General features: G+C 41.7%; 1 protein-coding gene across 1 annotated transcript in view; it reads left to right on the forward strand.

The window, feature by feature from the left end:
• col4a2 (collagen, type IV, alpha 2) overlaps positions 1 to 16,375 on the forward strand; it is a gene marked incomplete at its 5' end in the record, with an annotated part of 55,434 nt that overhangs the window by 16,464 nt on the left and 22,595 nt on the right. The window contains one exon of the mRNA XM_079230922.1: positions 1,433 to 1,513. Within this exon, the coding sequence (XP_079087048.1) occupies positions 1,433 to 1,513 (81 nt within the window). The remainder of the gene's footprint in view (positions 1 to 1,432; positions 1,514 to 16,375) is intronic.

Genomic DNA, 16,375 nt, shown 5'->3' on the forward strand with positions numbered 1-16,375 from the left:
TTAACCAAGAAATGTAGCCTTGAGCATTCCAAAAGAGAGGGGAAGAGGGTCTTTTTGTTGTGGAGATAGGGGATCAGTAAAGGACAACGTCTCGACAGTAAAAGAAGTCTTTGTGTGTGTGGAGAGTCTCAATGTGGCCATTGTAAGTGAGACCGCTGGGATCTGCTGTCAGAGTGAAGAGGGAGAATTATTCTCATTCTTTATCTGCCGTTTTGTTGCCACTGTGGGCATAAAGTGGCCATTTTTGTTCTTTCCTTTTTATTCAACAAGGGAGAGGGCAGGGTATTGAGGCATTCGCTATGGTATGGCTGTGTAGGTGGAGCACGTAGGCAGACACAAAAGAGACGTCATAATCAGCTACATTGAGCCTCTGCACTGAAGGGCCTTGTCACCCAATTGCCAAAACATTATAAATTTGGAGTTTAATAAACGCTATATGCCGGGTGTGTGTGTCCTGTGTGTTTGTTTCATTATTAATCACTGAGGCACAAGCGTGAAAACTTCAATGAAATGTTTTAAATCATGTAAAAGCTTTATTTCCAGTCATGCATTTAAATAGAGCTGGAGAGTCTAAAGTTAAACAGTCACTGATTAGCCCACAGATCTATTAAACACACATTTGGGTTCAGTGATTAGTTTCAGCAATGAACTTGAGCTGGTGTGCGTCTGTTTTGAAGCAGTGAGGCTTAAGGTGTGGCTCGCAACACGTTATGTTGTGTGTACAGTTTAGTCAAAGCTTCTAAATGTTTTGCTTCTGTTTCTGATCAGTAAGAAATGTGGTCGTGGCACATGAGCCAAACACCAAACTAGATTTTTGCATGTGATTTTCATTTGCGACACCACATAAACACAACAGTTCTCCAAGATGCCATTCTGTTTTAATTATGTTTCCAGCTATGTCAGCCAGCTTAGGGTCACGCCACCTCTGACCTGGGGGTTGGGAAACCCCGTTTGTGTGACTGCTCTCTTTGATCACGCCATGTCCACTGTGTGATTGTGTCATGTCGAGCACAGATCGGCCTGTGACGGTGGGTGGTTTAGTTGGTATGCAGACGTCTACAGACAAATTGTCCCCGTCAGTGGCCAGACCCTCATGGACATCCATCATGAGTCATGCGAGCCACATAGAAAACATCCTCTTTGCACACCAGACCAATATAAGCAACAGTGCAGGCAACACTAAAACAATCTTACACACATAAGCAACAAGTGTTTTCACAAACCACAGTGTACACAAAAATAGCCAGTCACATCACGCCTACAGTACACAACAATTTACCCCACAAAGAGGAACGCTAGCAACAACACATGGACAAATGTCTCGACTGTGTTTATGTAAATGAAGTGGACAGCAAAATGTTGCAATTTCCTGTATATCTGACTTCCAATAGCCCAGCTCTAACTTTGGTGTTGTCTGTTTTGTGCCTGACAGGGTGGGAAGAAGCACAGTGGCCCCTGTGGAGGAAGAGACTGCAGCGGCGGCTGTCAATGTTTCCCAGAGAAGGGTGCCAGGGTAAGTCCTATACTGTAACCTCTACTCCACATAACTTTGAAACACCTCTCTCTCTTTCTATCTCTCTCTTCCTGAACCTCTGTGTGGACCAGTTATGGGTTTTCAGTCAGAAAAAAACAGACAGGGCCATGATCATATATGATGCTTTCTAAGGGCCTCTGCACATTTTAATTTAAATAACTTCGTTTGGGGCCCATCTTTAAACATTTGGGGCCGCAGACAGTGTTGAAAAGTCTAAAAGATATAGAGGGACTAAGAGAGGACATATTGTTGGTTTTGGGTCTATTCATGGGAATTGTTGACGGTAAGAAACATATCGAATTCATGAGAGCATTCGTCCTGCTTTAATTTATTTTATTTATACTCTTTTATACCTCAGATTAACTGCCAACAAAGCTCATAGCGGCATCATTTGTGACCATGGCCAAAAACCTTCTGATAGGTGATTAAAGTTTCACAGCAATGCAATGTAAATATGTTAAATCGTGGGAATGTATGAGTCTGTCATGGGCATTTAGCCATATGGAAGACTGTGCCGTTGAAAGTCATTAGTTATAAATACTTATCACACGTCCATACAGTTAAAGTGATGACATTCACACCATTAACCCCTTAAAAGAGGAGGTCGGAGTGACTACAGTGTGGGAGACCCATTAGGGAGAGAAATGAAAGACAGAAACAGGAGAGAGGAACCAACGGTTTGACTGAAGACTCAAGAGACAGACATAGACTAAACATATTGAGATAACAAGCTCAGAGAGGGACTGAGGTTCTGCATGACTAACGGCTGCTCTATGCTCCCGACACGTGCTGGCTAGATCATCAGATAGCTCTCTAGCATGGACTTCAACAATCCCAAAGTTTAGTAATTTCAGAATCAGATGTCTACTATACTGTTTAGGAGTGATTTAATCTGATCTGCAAATTACTTCTTTTCAAGGATGAAACATGCTTTCAATGGACGTAAAGAAGTGCTTTCTGACTAACCGTAGTTTACAAATGCTTTTAGAGGAACTGCAATAAACACCTCCAAAATCTTAGCTACACACGAGGCAGAACAAAAACAAGCAGTAAGATAGTTATGGCCCCAAGTTGCATCAAGTGCTTGGACCCCGTTATACCTCCTGACTGAAGGGCGAGTTTTTCATTTATGTTCATGTTATTTATTAGACTTGTTTGCAAGGTCTTAAATGTGATTCGATATCCGTATTTGTCACTTCCTGTCTGTTATCGTTTGGTGAATGCAACTATGCCCAGTACTGGACATGGAAAGGCATTTAGAAGGTAATAGACATTTGCAGCAGCAAATATGTTATGAAGGAAACGTAATGCTGACCGGACCACGTTTTCTATTAATATGATGAGAAAATGACTAATTCATTATAAGTTGCTTAACATATCATGTAAATTGTAAGAATGTTCATACTGAATTAACTGTTTATAACATTTGACTGAAAATACAATCTTTCCCTAAGCAAAGGGTTTTTGTTGCCTGAATCTAAACACAGACTGGACTCTAGATGCAGACCTGGTCTCTCGCCTTGTACGGCAGTTTAATAATGTACAGATAGAAGTTCTATGAGACTTGATTGTATAAAAGAACAGTTACACAGAAGGTATTAGTAAAAATAATACTATAAAAATTAAGGATCTCAAGAAAATCTGATATATTTGTAAACTGTGGTTTAAGTACCTTCTGTACTTTTCATGAAAACACCTTCTAGAGCATTTAAACAAAGGCCGGTTTCCTTCATCTCTCTTATCTTGGAATAGAGAGCTCATAGGAACTATAAATGTCTCAGTTCAGCAGTGTGATGTGGTAAACTCAAGGTCAGAAATGCACTCTTGTAACTCTTCGTCGACGAGTTAAAAGCAGCTCCTGAGGGAGGCAACCTAAAAAAATACAGAGGTGAAGAAAGGAATGGCCCGACAACTGTACTTTGGCAGACCAATTTTACAGTCGGTCTGACCTTTGACCTGCACGCTCTCTGTGGATACAGGAAACCCTGTAAGGAGGCACAGAGAGGAAGTTGCACATTCCACATCTGAAAGATGCAAAAGTCTGATGACAGGATCGGCAGACCACCTTTCCCTTCCTCCTCCTCCTCCTCCTCCTCCTCCTCCTCCTCCTCCTCCTCCTCCTCCTCCTCCTCTCTCACTGTTTCTCTGTGTCAGCCGGAAGGAAAGGATTCCGATCCGTCAGTGAGGAAGTGATAACGAACCTTGGCTTTGTTTGTGCTTTATCTATGAAAACAAGAGAAACTAAAGAAGAAGAAAACATACTCTAAGTTTTACGTTCTTTACACATCTGGCCTGATAAAAATGAGCTGTAAAAATATTTCTCACACAATACTGATTTGGCTCTTAAACTATTTACAACAAAAATATAAAATTGTTCTTTCCGAGAAGCATAACACTCGTATTTTCTCTGACTCACTGCGTGTATATTTCAGCTGTACATTTCCGAAGGCCTTAGAGTCATAAACATTACAACTACAATGTTCCCCTTGTATGCATTACTCAACTGATGTACGTGTTTGGGAATACAATGGAAACCAAGATGGATTCTCACAGATGTGTTCATCCCTCCGGGATGTCTAGCTTTACGTCTATCTCCATTCTGTCCAAATCTTTCCCTTGAGGAGACTCCTGGCGATGAGCGCTTAGCTGGAAAGGGTCAAACTGATCCTTCGCAGCTGTCTTGATTGGCTGAGACCTGACACAGCTGCGGCGATTAGGTGATGGCTGGTAATGAGTAAATGGTAGCTGTCAACATCTTGGTGTGGCTACTTTATGTGAAAGTAGAAATCTTTTATTTGAGCATCATCTCTGTGTCCGGTCTTCTTTTTGTCTTTTTTTTAATAAGAATAATTGGTAATATGTCAAGACTGTGTTTACAGCTTGTTGCACTGCCCCCAAGTAGCCCCAACAAATATCTGTTAAAGAACAAATACTAAAGGGTTTTGTTTTTCCATTCAACATAAACAACATAGGATGTGAGTAATGCTGGAAGAAAAGGGAAATAGATTAGGTTTCTCTGGAAAGGTCACGTGAGGTACTTCATGAATCAATGCTGGAATTCCCATACTTGATTTTTATGTACCAAGTGAGATGTTGAGTGTGAAGTTGGATATATATCTGGAAAGGGGCCAGAAACAGACACAGAGAGCGTGAGAGAGAGAGAGTGAAAGAATGAAACAGATTGTTTTGTGGGGAATGAATATTAATTTCATGGGTTTTGTGCTTTGGATGGAGAGCAGAGAGTTGGCAAGCGGACTCTCCAGCCTCACCACCCACTCCCCTGGCAGAGCGCGCGCTGCAGGCGGGCCGAGAAATATCAAGCTCCCCTTAGCACACTTCCAAAAAGTCCCCACTGTTCTTTTCCATCATTCGTGGATTGTAGTTCTGAGATCGTTCATAACAAATGTAAACAAGAAACCCCCAAATGGAGTAACTAGAAAATAAATAGTTCACAAGGCATCTGTGCAATCGCACAACTACGTTGTCTACGGAGAAAGTAAAGTGTGGTTAAATAAAGGAAGATGAATCCCAAGTCCTAAAAGTGGTGTTGTAAAACCGAGAGGGTTATGATATCTAAAGCCTGAAGAACTAGGGCAGCATGAGAAACTGACCACAAGGCTCCCTGCGTTCTCTCCAAACAACATGTTTAGCAGATCAATGCTGTCTTTTGTGTCTTCAGTTCTCAGAAACAGGGAGTGGCGCCGGGTTTTATTGAGAGAACTTCGGCTTGCAGAACAGTAGCTCCCATCTGCATGAGCTCACGGCCTCTCCTCACCCTATACGTCGGACAGAGAGATAAAGAAGCCTCCAGAGGCAAAAGAGAAGGAGACAGATGACATGGTAGGGCAAACATAGACACTATGCAGATTGAGAGATGCTGTCCTTTCCACCATGGGAAAAGCCGCCACAGCTGATGTAGAACAGGAAATGACACACGTCTCAGGAAGCTGAGCACAATGACAGTCCACTGATCTTTTTTTAATATAGACGCTCTCTGTTTTTGTGGGAACAAGATCGCCTGTGTTTTTGGCTGCAGCTATAAATGGCAGAGATCTCCTTGTTCCATAAAAACAAGTCCATTTACCTCCAATCTGAATCCAGGACTCATGACTGTCATGGTCCTTCCTGTCTGCTCAGGGACAGGATGACAGCAAAGAGAGGAATGCTGCAGGTTCGGATAAGATCAAAGAGCCCTTTGAATATATTTTCACCAAAGGGGAAGCCCTGTACTGATGCTTTTCTGGTTCTTTGTTTGAAGGATCATGACCTCTAAGCCTTAGGGACAGTTTACAACTCCTCAGCACAGAAACCTTTTCCAAAACTCACAAATGCATGACATTTCATGGTGAAGAAAAAACATTTTTTTCTTCGGCCCTGAAAACCTTTTCATCATGGAGATGCATACATTTTCAACTGGCAGTAGTGATGCGCATCAAAGCAGACATTTAAGGTCTGCTTTGATGCACATCACTATTAGGTCTGAAAATATGAACTATTGTGTGTATAAAACTATTGTGTGTATAAAATAAACTCTTTCTAACTCTTGAACCTAAATCGGGTTGAACTTTTCTGATAACCATCAGCAACAGAATTGATCTTTTCTGATTGAAACAAATTGTCTGTCAGTAGAGTAGTAGAGAAAAGTTAGTGAACTGATTTATTGACACTGACTGCATGCACACTTGTATGAGATGCCTGTTGTAGCTTCACATATCAAGAGAAGACATGATGCGTAGTGGCAGTTTTCCTTCAGCCCTTCAATCCAAACCTGCAATCAGGAGATTCATCCGTCCCTGTATTCTCTCTCTCCTGACCCTGACCTTGACAGGCCCTACTAGGGAGGAACTACCAACTGTCATTTTTATTTGATTTTTTATGTGAGTGGAGGGAAGGGAAGCACCACCTGCTGCTATCACTAAAACTCTTTACAGGAAGATTTTCTTTTCCATAAAATAGTTGGAAAGAGGAATTCAGTCGTGGTCACAGGCTGGCTTTCTCCTGTGTGAAGTTAAAGCAGGAGTTTGTTACATTGAAGCCCTTACCAAACGAGTTCACACAATGCTGATCAAGCCTATCGCCTCCTCTCTCTTGCTGACGCACATGTGTCTGCAGGTGAGCTCGCTGGATCTCCCCCAGGAGTGTTCTCCTCAAAACTTCCCATGCAAATTTTGGGATACTTTAATCCTTCCTCTGAATACCTTTTTTTATCCGGAGCATCCACTCATGCTTCTTAAGATGTTTTGTCATAGCTTCTGCCATACTCCTAGCTCCTTCTTCCACACTGGTTTACTCCGTATGATAATTAATCTCGCTACCAGACGGTAGAGACAACAATTCTGCCCTCCAGCTCTAAAGCTGTGGAGCAATTGGTAATATTTTGGGAGACGCTAAGGCAAATAGACCAGCTTTTTGTTTGTATAAATGCACAATGTATCAGGCAAAATTTGGAAGAAATAGCTTTGGCTATTGCTGCGGGTCAGTTACAGACAGTTGCCTATCAAAAAATATCAAAGCACCTTTAAATGTGTGTGCGCTACTGTGATGCACCACAGAAAGACAGACATCACTTGAAGGACAACAAACAAAGTCAGACACATACGTCGCAACTCTCAGTCACACAATTATCCTCCATAATCTATTAAATGAACCTCACAAGATCACATCATATTTATCTATTGACATGTTCGCCGGCCTCTACAGTGAACAGAAATTCTTTCCACTGTTTCTTTGCTCACTTTTTTCCGTGTCAAAGAAGAGTTTGACCTGCCGTCCTTCACCCAGCTGTGGTCGGGCTTTAAGAGCCTATTAAACTTGCTCACTCTCACATTGTAAGATGATGGGTGCTATTTCAGGAACAAGAGGACTACTGTTGGTGCAGACAAAGAAGCAACTCTTTTTTTAAGAGACACTCACACACGTTCACACACGCACACACATACCTATATATATATATATATATATATATATATATATATATATATATATATACACAAAACATAGGGGAACACTCACATATGGGTATATCCTTTCAGTAATGGAAGAGAATATTGACCCGTCTCTGAACTCATCTCCCAAACAGTAATTGTCAAACCCCAGCTTAGCAACTGTAACTACAGCTGGCCTGTTCAGCCTTTGGTTTCTCCACGTTGATGCCTACATGATACTTCAATATTCAAACTTCATCTTGAATGCAGACTTTTTTGCTTGAGACATGCAGCTTTAGCTTCCGTTCGTTAGCATGACATTGTGAATGTAGCCAGTGCATATTCAAAAAGACGTTTACAAGGTTGACTTTTCAAAACTAGTCAGCTGGAATCATCAGAAAGTTTGTCTGAGACCAACTAAGTTAACGTTATCTTAATTAGCTTGCTTGTTAGAATTGAGAGGCAGCTTTCGACGCCTTTGGCTGAAACCAAAATGTACTACGAATTTTAAGTTAACATGGAAATCTTTACATGTGCGGAAATATTCAGAGATGCAACAGTAACTAAGAGAGGTGTATTGATTGGAAAGATATGCTTGTATATAGTTTAATACATTTTGTCATTTTATATCTCAGAATGTGCTTCAATGACCTTGATGTGGTCGTCGCCATCGTATCCACCTTACAGCAGGAGAGCTATTAGTTACATCAGTGTTTGTGCAACCTTGTGTGTAGTAGGGCGGTAGACACTGGCCTTGTCTCACTATCTGTAGCTGGGCTTGTTAGCCTCAGCCGGAGCACATGGAGTCGAGTGTAACGAGGACAAACGAGATCAAGATGAGTAGAATATTCAGCTTCATGTTGTGGCTGGAAGATTGTTGCCTCATGGCACTCTGAGCTTAAGCATACTTTTGCCCTAACACAGAGAAACAGGGCAATGTCCCGTAACAAGCCTCCGCCCATCTCTTTCTCTTCATCCTTCTCCTGTGGACGTCTTCTGTTTCCGTCTCTATCCATCTCCCTCTGCTTCTCATTGAAAAACACATAAACACACACTCCATGTCTTCCACATCAATCAAATCCGTCCGCTCTGTATTATCACAATAGGAAAGGCGGGTAAATAAGGTGTTTAGGAGCTAAACGTCATCTGGGACGTATACATTTGATTTGCAGACAGCAGTCGTGAAACGTCATGGTCGACGTCCTCGGGGCTGTCGGAAAAATGAGACCAGAGTTGTGGGTCACCACGGCAACGCCATGTGTTCCCCATCAGGCCTTGTTGTGAAACATACATCGGGGGCCTGCAGAGGAAACAATTAGATCTCATATTTATTCCACTTTTCTGACATGTTTTCAGTGCAGGGTTTATTCTCATGAATTGGGTATCTCATGACAATAGTGCAATTTTTTCCTTTTGGAAATGTTGTGTTTCGTGTGACTAAAGGTTTCCCACGGACACGGTCAAGGTAAACACCGACCTCGACATGGAATATCCACTTACATGCAAGATAGTCACCTGAAGAGCCATTAATTCAGTCAGTTAACCGTATCCACACATGGACCGTTGCCATGATCTGCTTCCTTTCAAGCTATCCAGGAATGTGTACTATAGCTGGAATGGCTGTGGGCGTTTCATCCTTTTGTGGGAAAAAGGAAAAACGTTTCCAGGCTGGCAAGATTGGACTGTGGGCCAGCTGGATGCAGTGGATGCAGAAAGAGACCTTAAGGATTACTTGGGTATCCCTGATACTAATGGGACTGTAATCAGGGCCAAGATCACAACTGGCTATTTCACTATGAATCTAATATTCCAGTCTTGGTTTTTCCCCTTTGAATGTTATTCATGGCTGCAACAATTATTTTCCTTATCCATTAATCTGTTCATAATGTTTTAGACTCGCTTGAGGTGTGTGAGCAAATATATGTGAAAAAAAAGCCATGTTTTGTGTTTAGTGCTAAGTAGCAAATGTTGGCATGCTAAACTAAGGTGGTGAATATTAGCTGCTAAACATCAGAACGCCGTTGAGAACATGTCAGCATACCAGCGTTAGCATTTAGCTCAAACTACAGCCGTGAAGTAGCCTCGTAGAACATTAGCCATCTTGTCTCAATTATTCAACGAATTATTTAGTCTGTAAAATGACTGAAGATACAGGGGAAAAAAACGGAAAAAATATTTCGAGCCCAAAAGTGGCATCATTAAAATGCCTATATTCATTTTACAATAATATAAATTAAAGAAAGGCAGCAAAACCTCAAACTACATAGGCTGGAACCACCAAATGTGCTGCATTTTTGCTTTATAAATGTGTTTAATCAATTATCAATACAAAAAAACTATGATATATTTCTATCGGTGAAACCTACTTTACAACAGATATGAATGAAAAGTCAAAGAAATAAATATGAAACAACTTTCTAACACTTCATCATAGCTCCTGTGGCCTCTCCAAGTCAAGATGCATACCTTCATGCCCTTGGGTGCGATGTGCAACGTCAGAGAGCGGCTTTGTTGAGGAAATTGATTTCTCCTTGGTGGACGTTTATAAACAGAAGGTCACGATCCACAGACTGGAAGCTGTAATGGCATTATGATCACAGTGATATATGTAACAGTGGGATTATAAAGACAACACACGCATGATGGACGTCATTACATGCAGACATACACTCAGACACATGCAGACACACGATACAGGCACACAGGTGGTCGGTCTCTGAGGTGAGGGCAACACCTCATTCAAGACCTGCCATTTCTCGCTCTTTCTCACACACACACACACACACACACACACACACACACACACACACACACACGCACACACACACAGGCTGCAGCTGTGTCCTGTTTAGACACACATACGCTTGGACCACAGACTTGAGACGTCTCATTCCTCTAACGTGAGGCAATAGTACAGGTGTCGGGCCCCAGAGACCCCTGGGATCTAGCTGGAGGTCCAAGCTGTTCTGTTCTCAGCCTGGAATCTCCCCCCCTCTCGAGTCTTGATCTTCAACAACTCTTTCTCTCTCACACACACACACACACACACACACACACACACACACACACACACACACAAACACACACACACACTGTAGTCCAAGCACTGGCCTTAGTGGCCTTCTCTCTTTGGTCTGGATGCTGTCAGATCTCTGGCACATGCCTGTGCACGTGCTCAGTGAAAGTGTATGCAGAAATTAGCTTGACGTCTAAACACATTAATTCTAATATAAACTGGTCTCAGAGTAGTCAAGCCACTCTGTGTGCCGAATGGCTAAACAAAGCGCAGCAGACCTCCATGAGAAACAACGTCATGTGACAAGATGTAACTGATGTTTGTCTGTTATTACCCCTCCACTTCATCCCTCTCTCTCTTTTCACGTGAGAAACTTGGAGTGGATGAGTCAGAGGAACTGTTGCTCCAGCGGAGATGGTGAGGGCTCAAATTATGTTTTCACAAATCTGGCTGGAGGTTTGTCTCCATAGCAACAACGCATTTCAACTCTCTCATGGAGAAACCCTTCATTGGATATTGTTTTTCATATGTGGCTGTTTCACCTGTAGCCAGCGTGGCCGTGTCACGTTTTCTGTAACTCTCAGCATATCATTTTATGTCTGCTCTGATCCACCACAGTCTTCAAGGACTTTTTCTTCCAACCGGAGACTCGGAAAGCTGACCTGACTTGAGCCAGTAGATCTAAACACACTCTAATATATATCTAAACATCATCTCCAGATGTTTATTTATTCTGCCTGAGTCCCCCTCGAGGGCATCCAATTGAGGACCCTCTCTGTCCTCCAAGTGAAGCCCTGAAGCCTCTCCTCTAACCCCTGATCCCCCTCCAGGGAGGCTGAGCCCCATTTCCCCTCTGAGCATCATGTGGAAGGGGATGCTGTTCTTCAGGAAATGAGTCTAAGAAAAATGGATCCAAGAAAAACATGTGAGCTGGGTCGCAGAGCGGAGGGACTGAATCCACTCAAGTGCCTGATCCTGATTGTGGGAGTCAGAGAGGAAGGGCAGACATCGACGTGCTGTAATTCGCTTTGCTGGCCTCTTTTCTTCTGCCCTTGTTTCCTTTATTTCTTTATGCCCTATTTTCCTTATATTCTACATCTACTCTCTTCTTCCTTGATACATATTTCTTTCCTTACGTTTATTCATTTATTTTTTCTCTTATTCCTTTCTTCTTTTCTTAAATCATTCTTTGACATTTCCCCTCCGACCCACTGTTTTCACGCCACCTTTCCTTCCTTCATTTGTTCTTTTCAACTTTACTTCCCTCATGCCTTCCCTTCGTTCTTCCCTCATTCTCTTGATCAATTCTTTCTCTTATTTCCTCTGTGTAATATTCAGGAAGCAGATCAGTTCAGAACTGCTGGCCCGCTGCTGCTGTCAAGTGAATAAAGACGTCAGTATACTTCAAACAAAGTGTTATTAAACACTTTTATTGGCCTTTTTATTTTATTTTCCAGTCGTTTGGTATGGACAGACCAGTCCATTTTGTCCAAATATCACGCCTCGTCAGTCTCAATGACAGCAAGTTTTTTTCCTACCGCAAACACCAAACTCCTTTTTTGTTCTGCAGGCAGCTCACCGAGACACTCACCACGATGTTACAGATTACATGAGTGAGCGTTGTGTGAATGTAAGTGCACCCATTCTGGTCTGCAGAGGATTCTGTGGAAGTATGTGACTGTCAGGGGCATGTCCCACATTGATGACATCAGAGGACAATGTTCACACTGCATAGCATCAGTCTCCCCTCCACACAGGTCTTTCTGTTAAGATTATATTTGAGGATCTTTTATTGTCAGTATGCAACACATGGATGCACAACGAAATGTAAAATAAATAAAACATAAACAGTAGTGCATCCCTGTCAAGCAGCAACAACAAAAATATTTATCTGGGCAGATAACAAAGACAACATTTCAACAGTAAATATTGCTGGGTAGGAGTAGCCTCAGGTCCTAGCTTAGCTTCCATCTCGGATCTCCTCCCTGTGGCAGCCGACTCCTCCTTTGGTGGTGTTTGGTCCAGCAGGTCGACCTGGGTGGACGAGATGCTGTGGGCAGTCATCGTCTCAAAGTCCACTGCACTTTATCTACTCCACACTCTTCCTTTTCTAATCTGTTTTTCTGTGATGTATCATATCTCTTATCACCGTTGATGCTCTTTGTCCTTTAATTAGTAACTATTTCCATGTCTATTTCCAGACAGATGGAATAACAGAGGGAGCTTCCGGCCGGTTGTTTATTGATTTATTTTATTCCTCTCTGAGGTCAGAGGTCTGTGCACTGGGCTACGTGTTCCCATCCTGTTCTTAGCGGGTTGTTCCCAAACCGTCCACCCCAGGGGACAGTCTGGGTCCAGATAAAATTTATGGTGTCAGATGGGGGAACTTTTAATAGGTTTGTGATTTCGGAATGCGAAAAGCAAACACACCCACGTACACATGGGGAGAGGACAGAGAGAGGTTATGGTTACTGCATTTTAGACAATGTGAAGATGGGTTTTCTCAGAGATTTGTTGATTCAGGTCAGACATCATGAAGGCACTTGTTTGCAGATGTAATATGATCAAGTGGAAATGTAAATCTGTCAACTTAGAAATCCAACTGGTAGGAAACCATGCACACGTCCATACCCAAGCATGCGTAATGGACAAAATAAAGGTTTAGGGTGAGGGGAAAGGAAAAAGCAATATTGATATATTCTACATATCCTAAAATGATGAACATTTAAGAATGAACTCAATACAGTGCCGGCCTGAAAGGAAGTGCTGTTTGTGGTTGAAGGTTTGTTACATCGCTGAAGGTGTCGGGTGTGGCCAGATGAGAGCTCACTCAACAGTGATGGTGTACTGACAGATCCTGTAGTACACTTACACATCACTGAGACAATATGATGTGCTAAACTACTTGAAGTCAGCAACATCAGGAATGGCAGCTTTTATTTATATTTATATATATATTCATTTTTTTATTTTTTATTTTGTATCGACCGAAAATTAATTGGAACTTCTCTGGAAATAGGCCTGATGAAAACTGCGAAGACAGATAGCTCAAAACTTGTACAAAAAAAGAGAAAATCCTCGCGGCTTGATACCACTAGTACATAAGAAAATACATTTGGGAGTAATTTAATTGTGTGTGTGTGTGTCAGAGAGACTGAGCGAAAGGAAAATAGCTGTCTCACATCTGCATTTCTGGATATTATTAGATTAGTTTGTAAAAAAAAAGTGTCCTTCTATTCGGCAGCATCACAACATGCAATGTATTGTTTGGTTGAGATATTTTACCTGTGAACCTCTGCTATCCAGTGGGCACCAGCTCTCTCCTCATCTGGATTCTCACATATCAGGTTTAACTGGAAGAGATCAAAATCCTCCTCACGCATTCCTACAGCTGCAAATGATGGACCTGGAACATCTCGCTGTCAATGATGGACATGATGTATGAAAGAAGGGGTTAATCCTTGGAACAGACAAAAAATATTGCAGCGATATGAGGAATGGAAAGAAGCTACTTATAGCATCGGCAGTTTTGGGGATCTTTATCCCTTACTTATCTGCTGTGTGTTTGCTATTGTTTCTGCCTTGTTGCCATCATCCCACACCTTAGTCTCAGTCAGTTTGTTCACTAAGCCAGGGCTTGTGTGTTATTATGTGTGTGTGTGTGTGTGTGTGTGTGTGTGTGTGTGTGTGTGTGTGTGTGTGTGTGTGTGTGTGTGTGTGTGTGTGTGTGTGTGTGTGTTGCCTCTCAAATGAGGTGAGAAGTGATTGAATAAGAAGCAGACACCAGTTGGCAGATCTGTGTGGGAAGTGCTGGTGTTTTATTGCTCTTTTACAAGCATTCCTCTATAGTCTGTCTCGTAATAGTACTTGTGTACTGTGTACAATAAGAGTCACTCTTTGTCTTGAGTGGTGCTCCATCCAATAGTAGCCGCTTGTAGGGCGAGCCCATTCGGAGCAGGCCGATTGTTTGGCTCAACGCTCGTTGACTCGCTGAGGGAAATGGAGATGTGTTTGGTTGTAATGTTAATTTATCCAGAATTTAGAAGCACAGGTCAACGCGGCCTGTAAAGGTCCACTGTGGACCACATGCCTGGTGTTACTCACCCGAGTGTGGCCACGGGGTAATTTGTTTATTCACACCGTTCACGCAAACTGGGGAGAAGGGGGGATTATTTCCATGAAGATACCAATGTTTCATCAACCATGGCCGAAATAGATAGTATTGCTACTTTGTACATGTTGTGTTGAATCCAGATACGCCGGAAACCCAAAGGTCGTCGTGTCTGGGTTTATAATATAGTATATATATATATATATATATATATATATATATATATATATATATATATATATATATATAAAACAGCGCTCTGGGAATTTCACCAACCTGTATTCATTGTATCTAGCAAGCCACATGTCGGCTGGTTTACGACAGCAGTAAGTGCTTTATCAGTAATAATATGCTGAAATGACTACATAATTATGCAGATTTTTTATGCTGAACATGTTCTGTCCACAAGATGACAGGAAAAACAACTTTTAAAATGCTTGTTTTTTTAAGTGGAGTTCAGATCGATCAGGGCTAGGCTATGTTAACAATTGAAATGCTCCATCAACACTGAAAATAACGCTACCTAAGCATAAATATGTCAGCGACATTATTGTTTATACCATAAACTGTCTGTGGTCTAGATACATATATTTTGATGTAGGGTTTTGTCCAGTTTCTGTACAAATAGGAGGTACAATCGTACACAGAGATCAGGGGGCCCACTGACAACTTGTATAAAAAAAAATTTGACAGATGACAGAATGAGAATCTCAACACTGATTCAAAGTGTAGGCGAATTAGGCAAATGTGTGAAATTCTAGTAATGTGGTGTGAAGCAGAGCTTTGAATCCCAGACCCGCTGCTTCACCGAATGCTGTACAAAATTATGTTCTACAAATTCAAAGTGTGAAGTAGATCGGAGAAACGGCTCTCGAGATATGCAAAGGACATACTGACATACAGTACACACACAGACACACACACAGACAGAGATTCCTTCCTTTGTAGTTAGATGCGGTTGCTTCCTACTTTCCTGTGTGGTTTATTCATGTTATTTCAGTCTGTTGTTATTTCCTCCTGACACACGCTTCTCGTTCACCTGCCTGCCTGTCTGTCTTTTACTCCCTCAAATTTATTAATATGACTGTTGGAAGTGTGATCATTTTAGCCCACAACAGCCTGTTTGTCTCGAGCTGAGACCTTAAATGTATCTTACAAAGGGAAGTGACTATCGCTGACTATAATTTTAACCATGAAATACATCCATAAAAGCCATTGAAATTCTGTGACTGTATAATCAACAGTGTGAAATTAAGTTAACTTCTGCTTGACTTCTTATAACATCAGTGACTGCTGTCTGGAGCACGTTTCACTGCTGTGAGCTCACGGCCTGATTGCATCTGGGTCTATCCTAACGCCGTCATATTAAAACAAACACACACACACACACACACACACACACACACACACACACACACTCAGTGGAGGCCTGCTTTCGTGGTTTCAAATATAATTGCAATGTTATGCTGTATTATCCATATTGGGATAAAGACGCTTTGTGCAATGTTCTCTTAAAATTGAATCGTTTGTTCTATGAAATGTAGCAAAAAATCGTTGTTACAATTTACTAAAGGCTAAGTTGAGGTTTTCTAATAGTTTGTCCAACAACTGTCCAAATCCATAAAATTACCATTTTACTACGATGTAAGAAAAAAGAAAAGCAACAAATCTTCACAACTGGGAAGCTGGAACTTTATTTGCTGTGTTTTTCCTTCCAAGTGTTGGACAAAAGATGTCATATGCAGACTTATGAAACTGACTTGGCGATCTAAAATACTTTCTCAAAAACT

The sequence above is a fragment of the Taurulus bubalis genome (genome assembly GCF_910589615.1).
Source record: "Taurulus bubalis genome assembly, chromosome: 15".
In the NCBI taxonomy this organism is placed as follows: Eukaryota; Metazoa; Chordata; class Actinopteri; order Perciformes; family Cottidae; genus Taurulus; species Taurulus bubalis.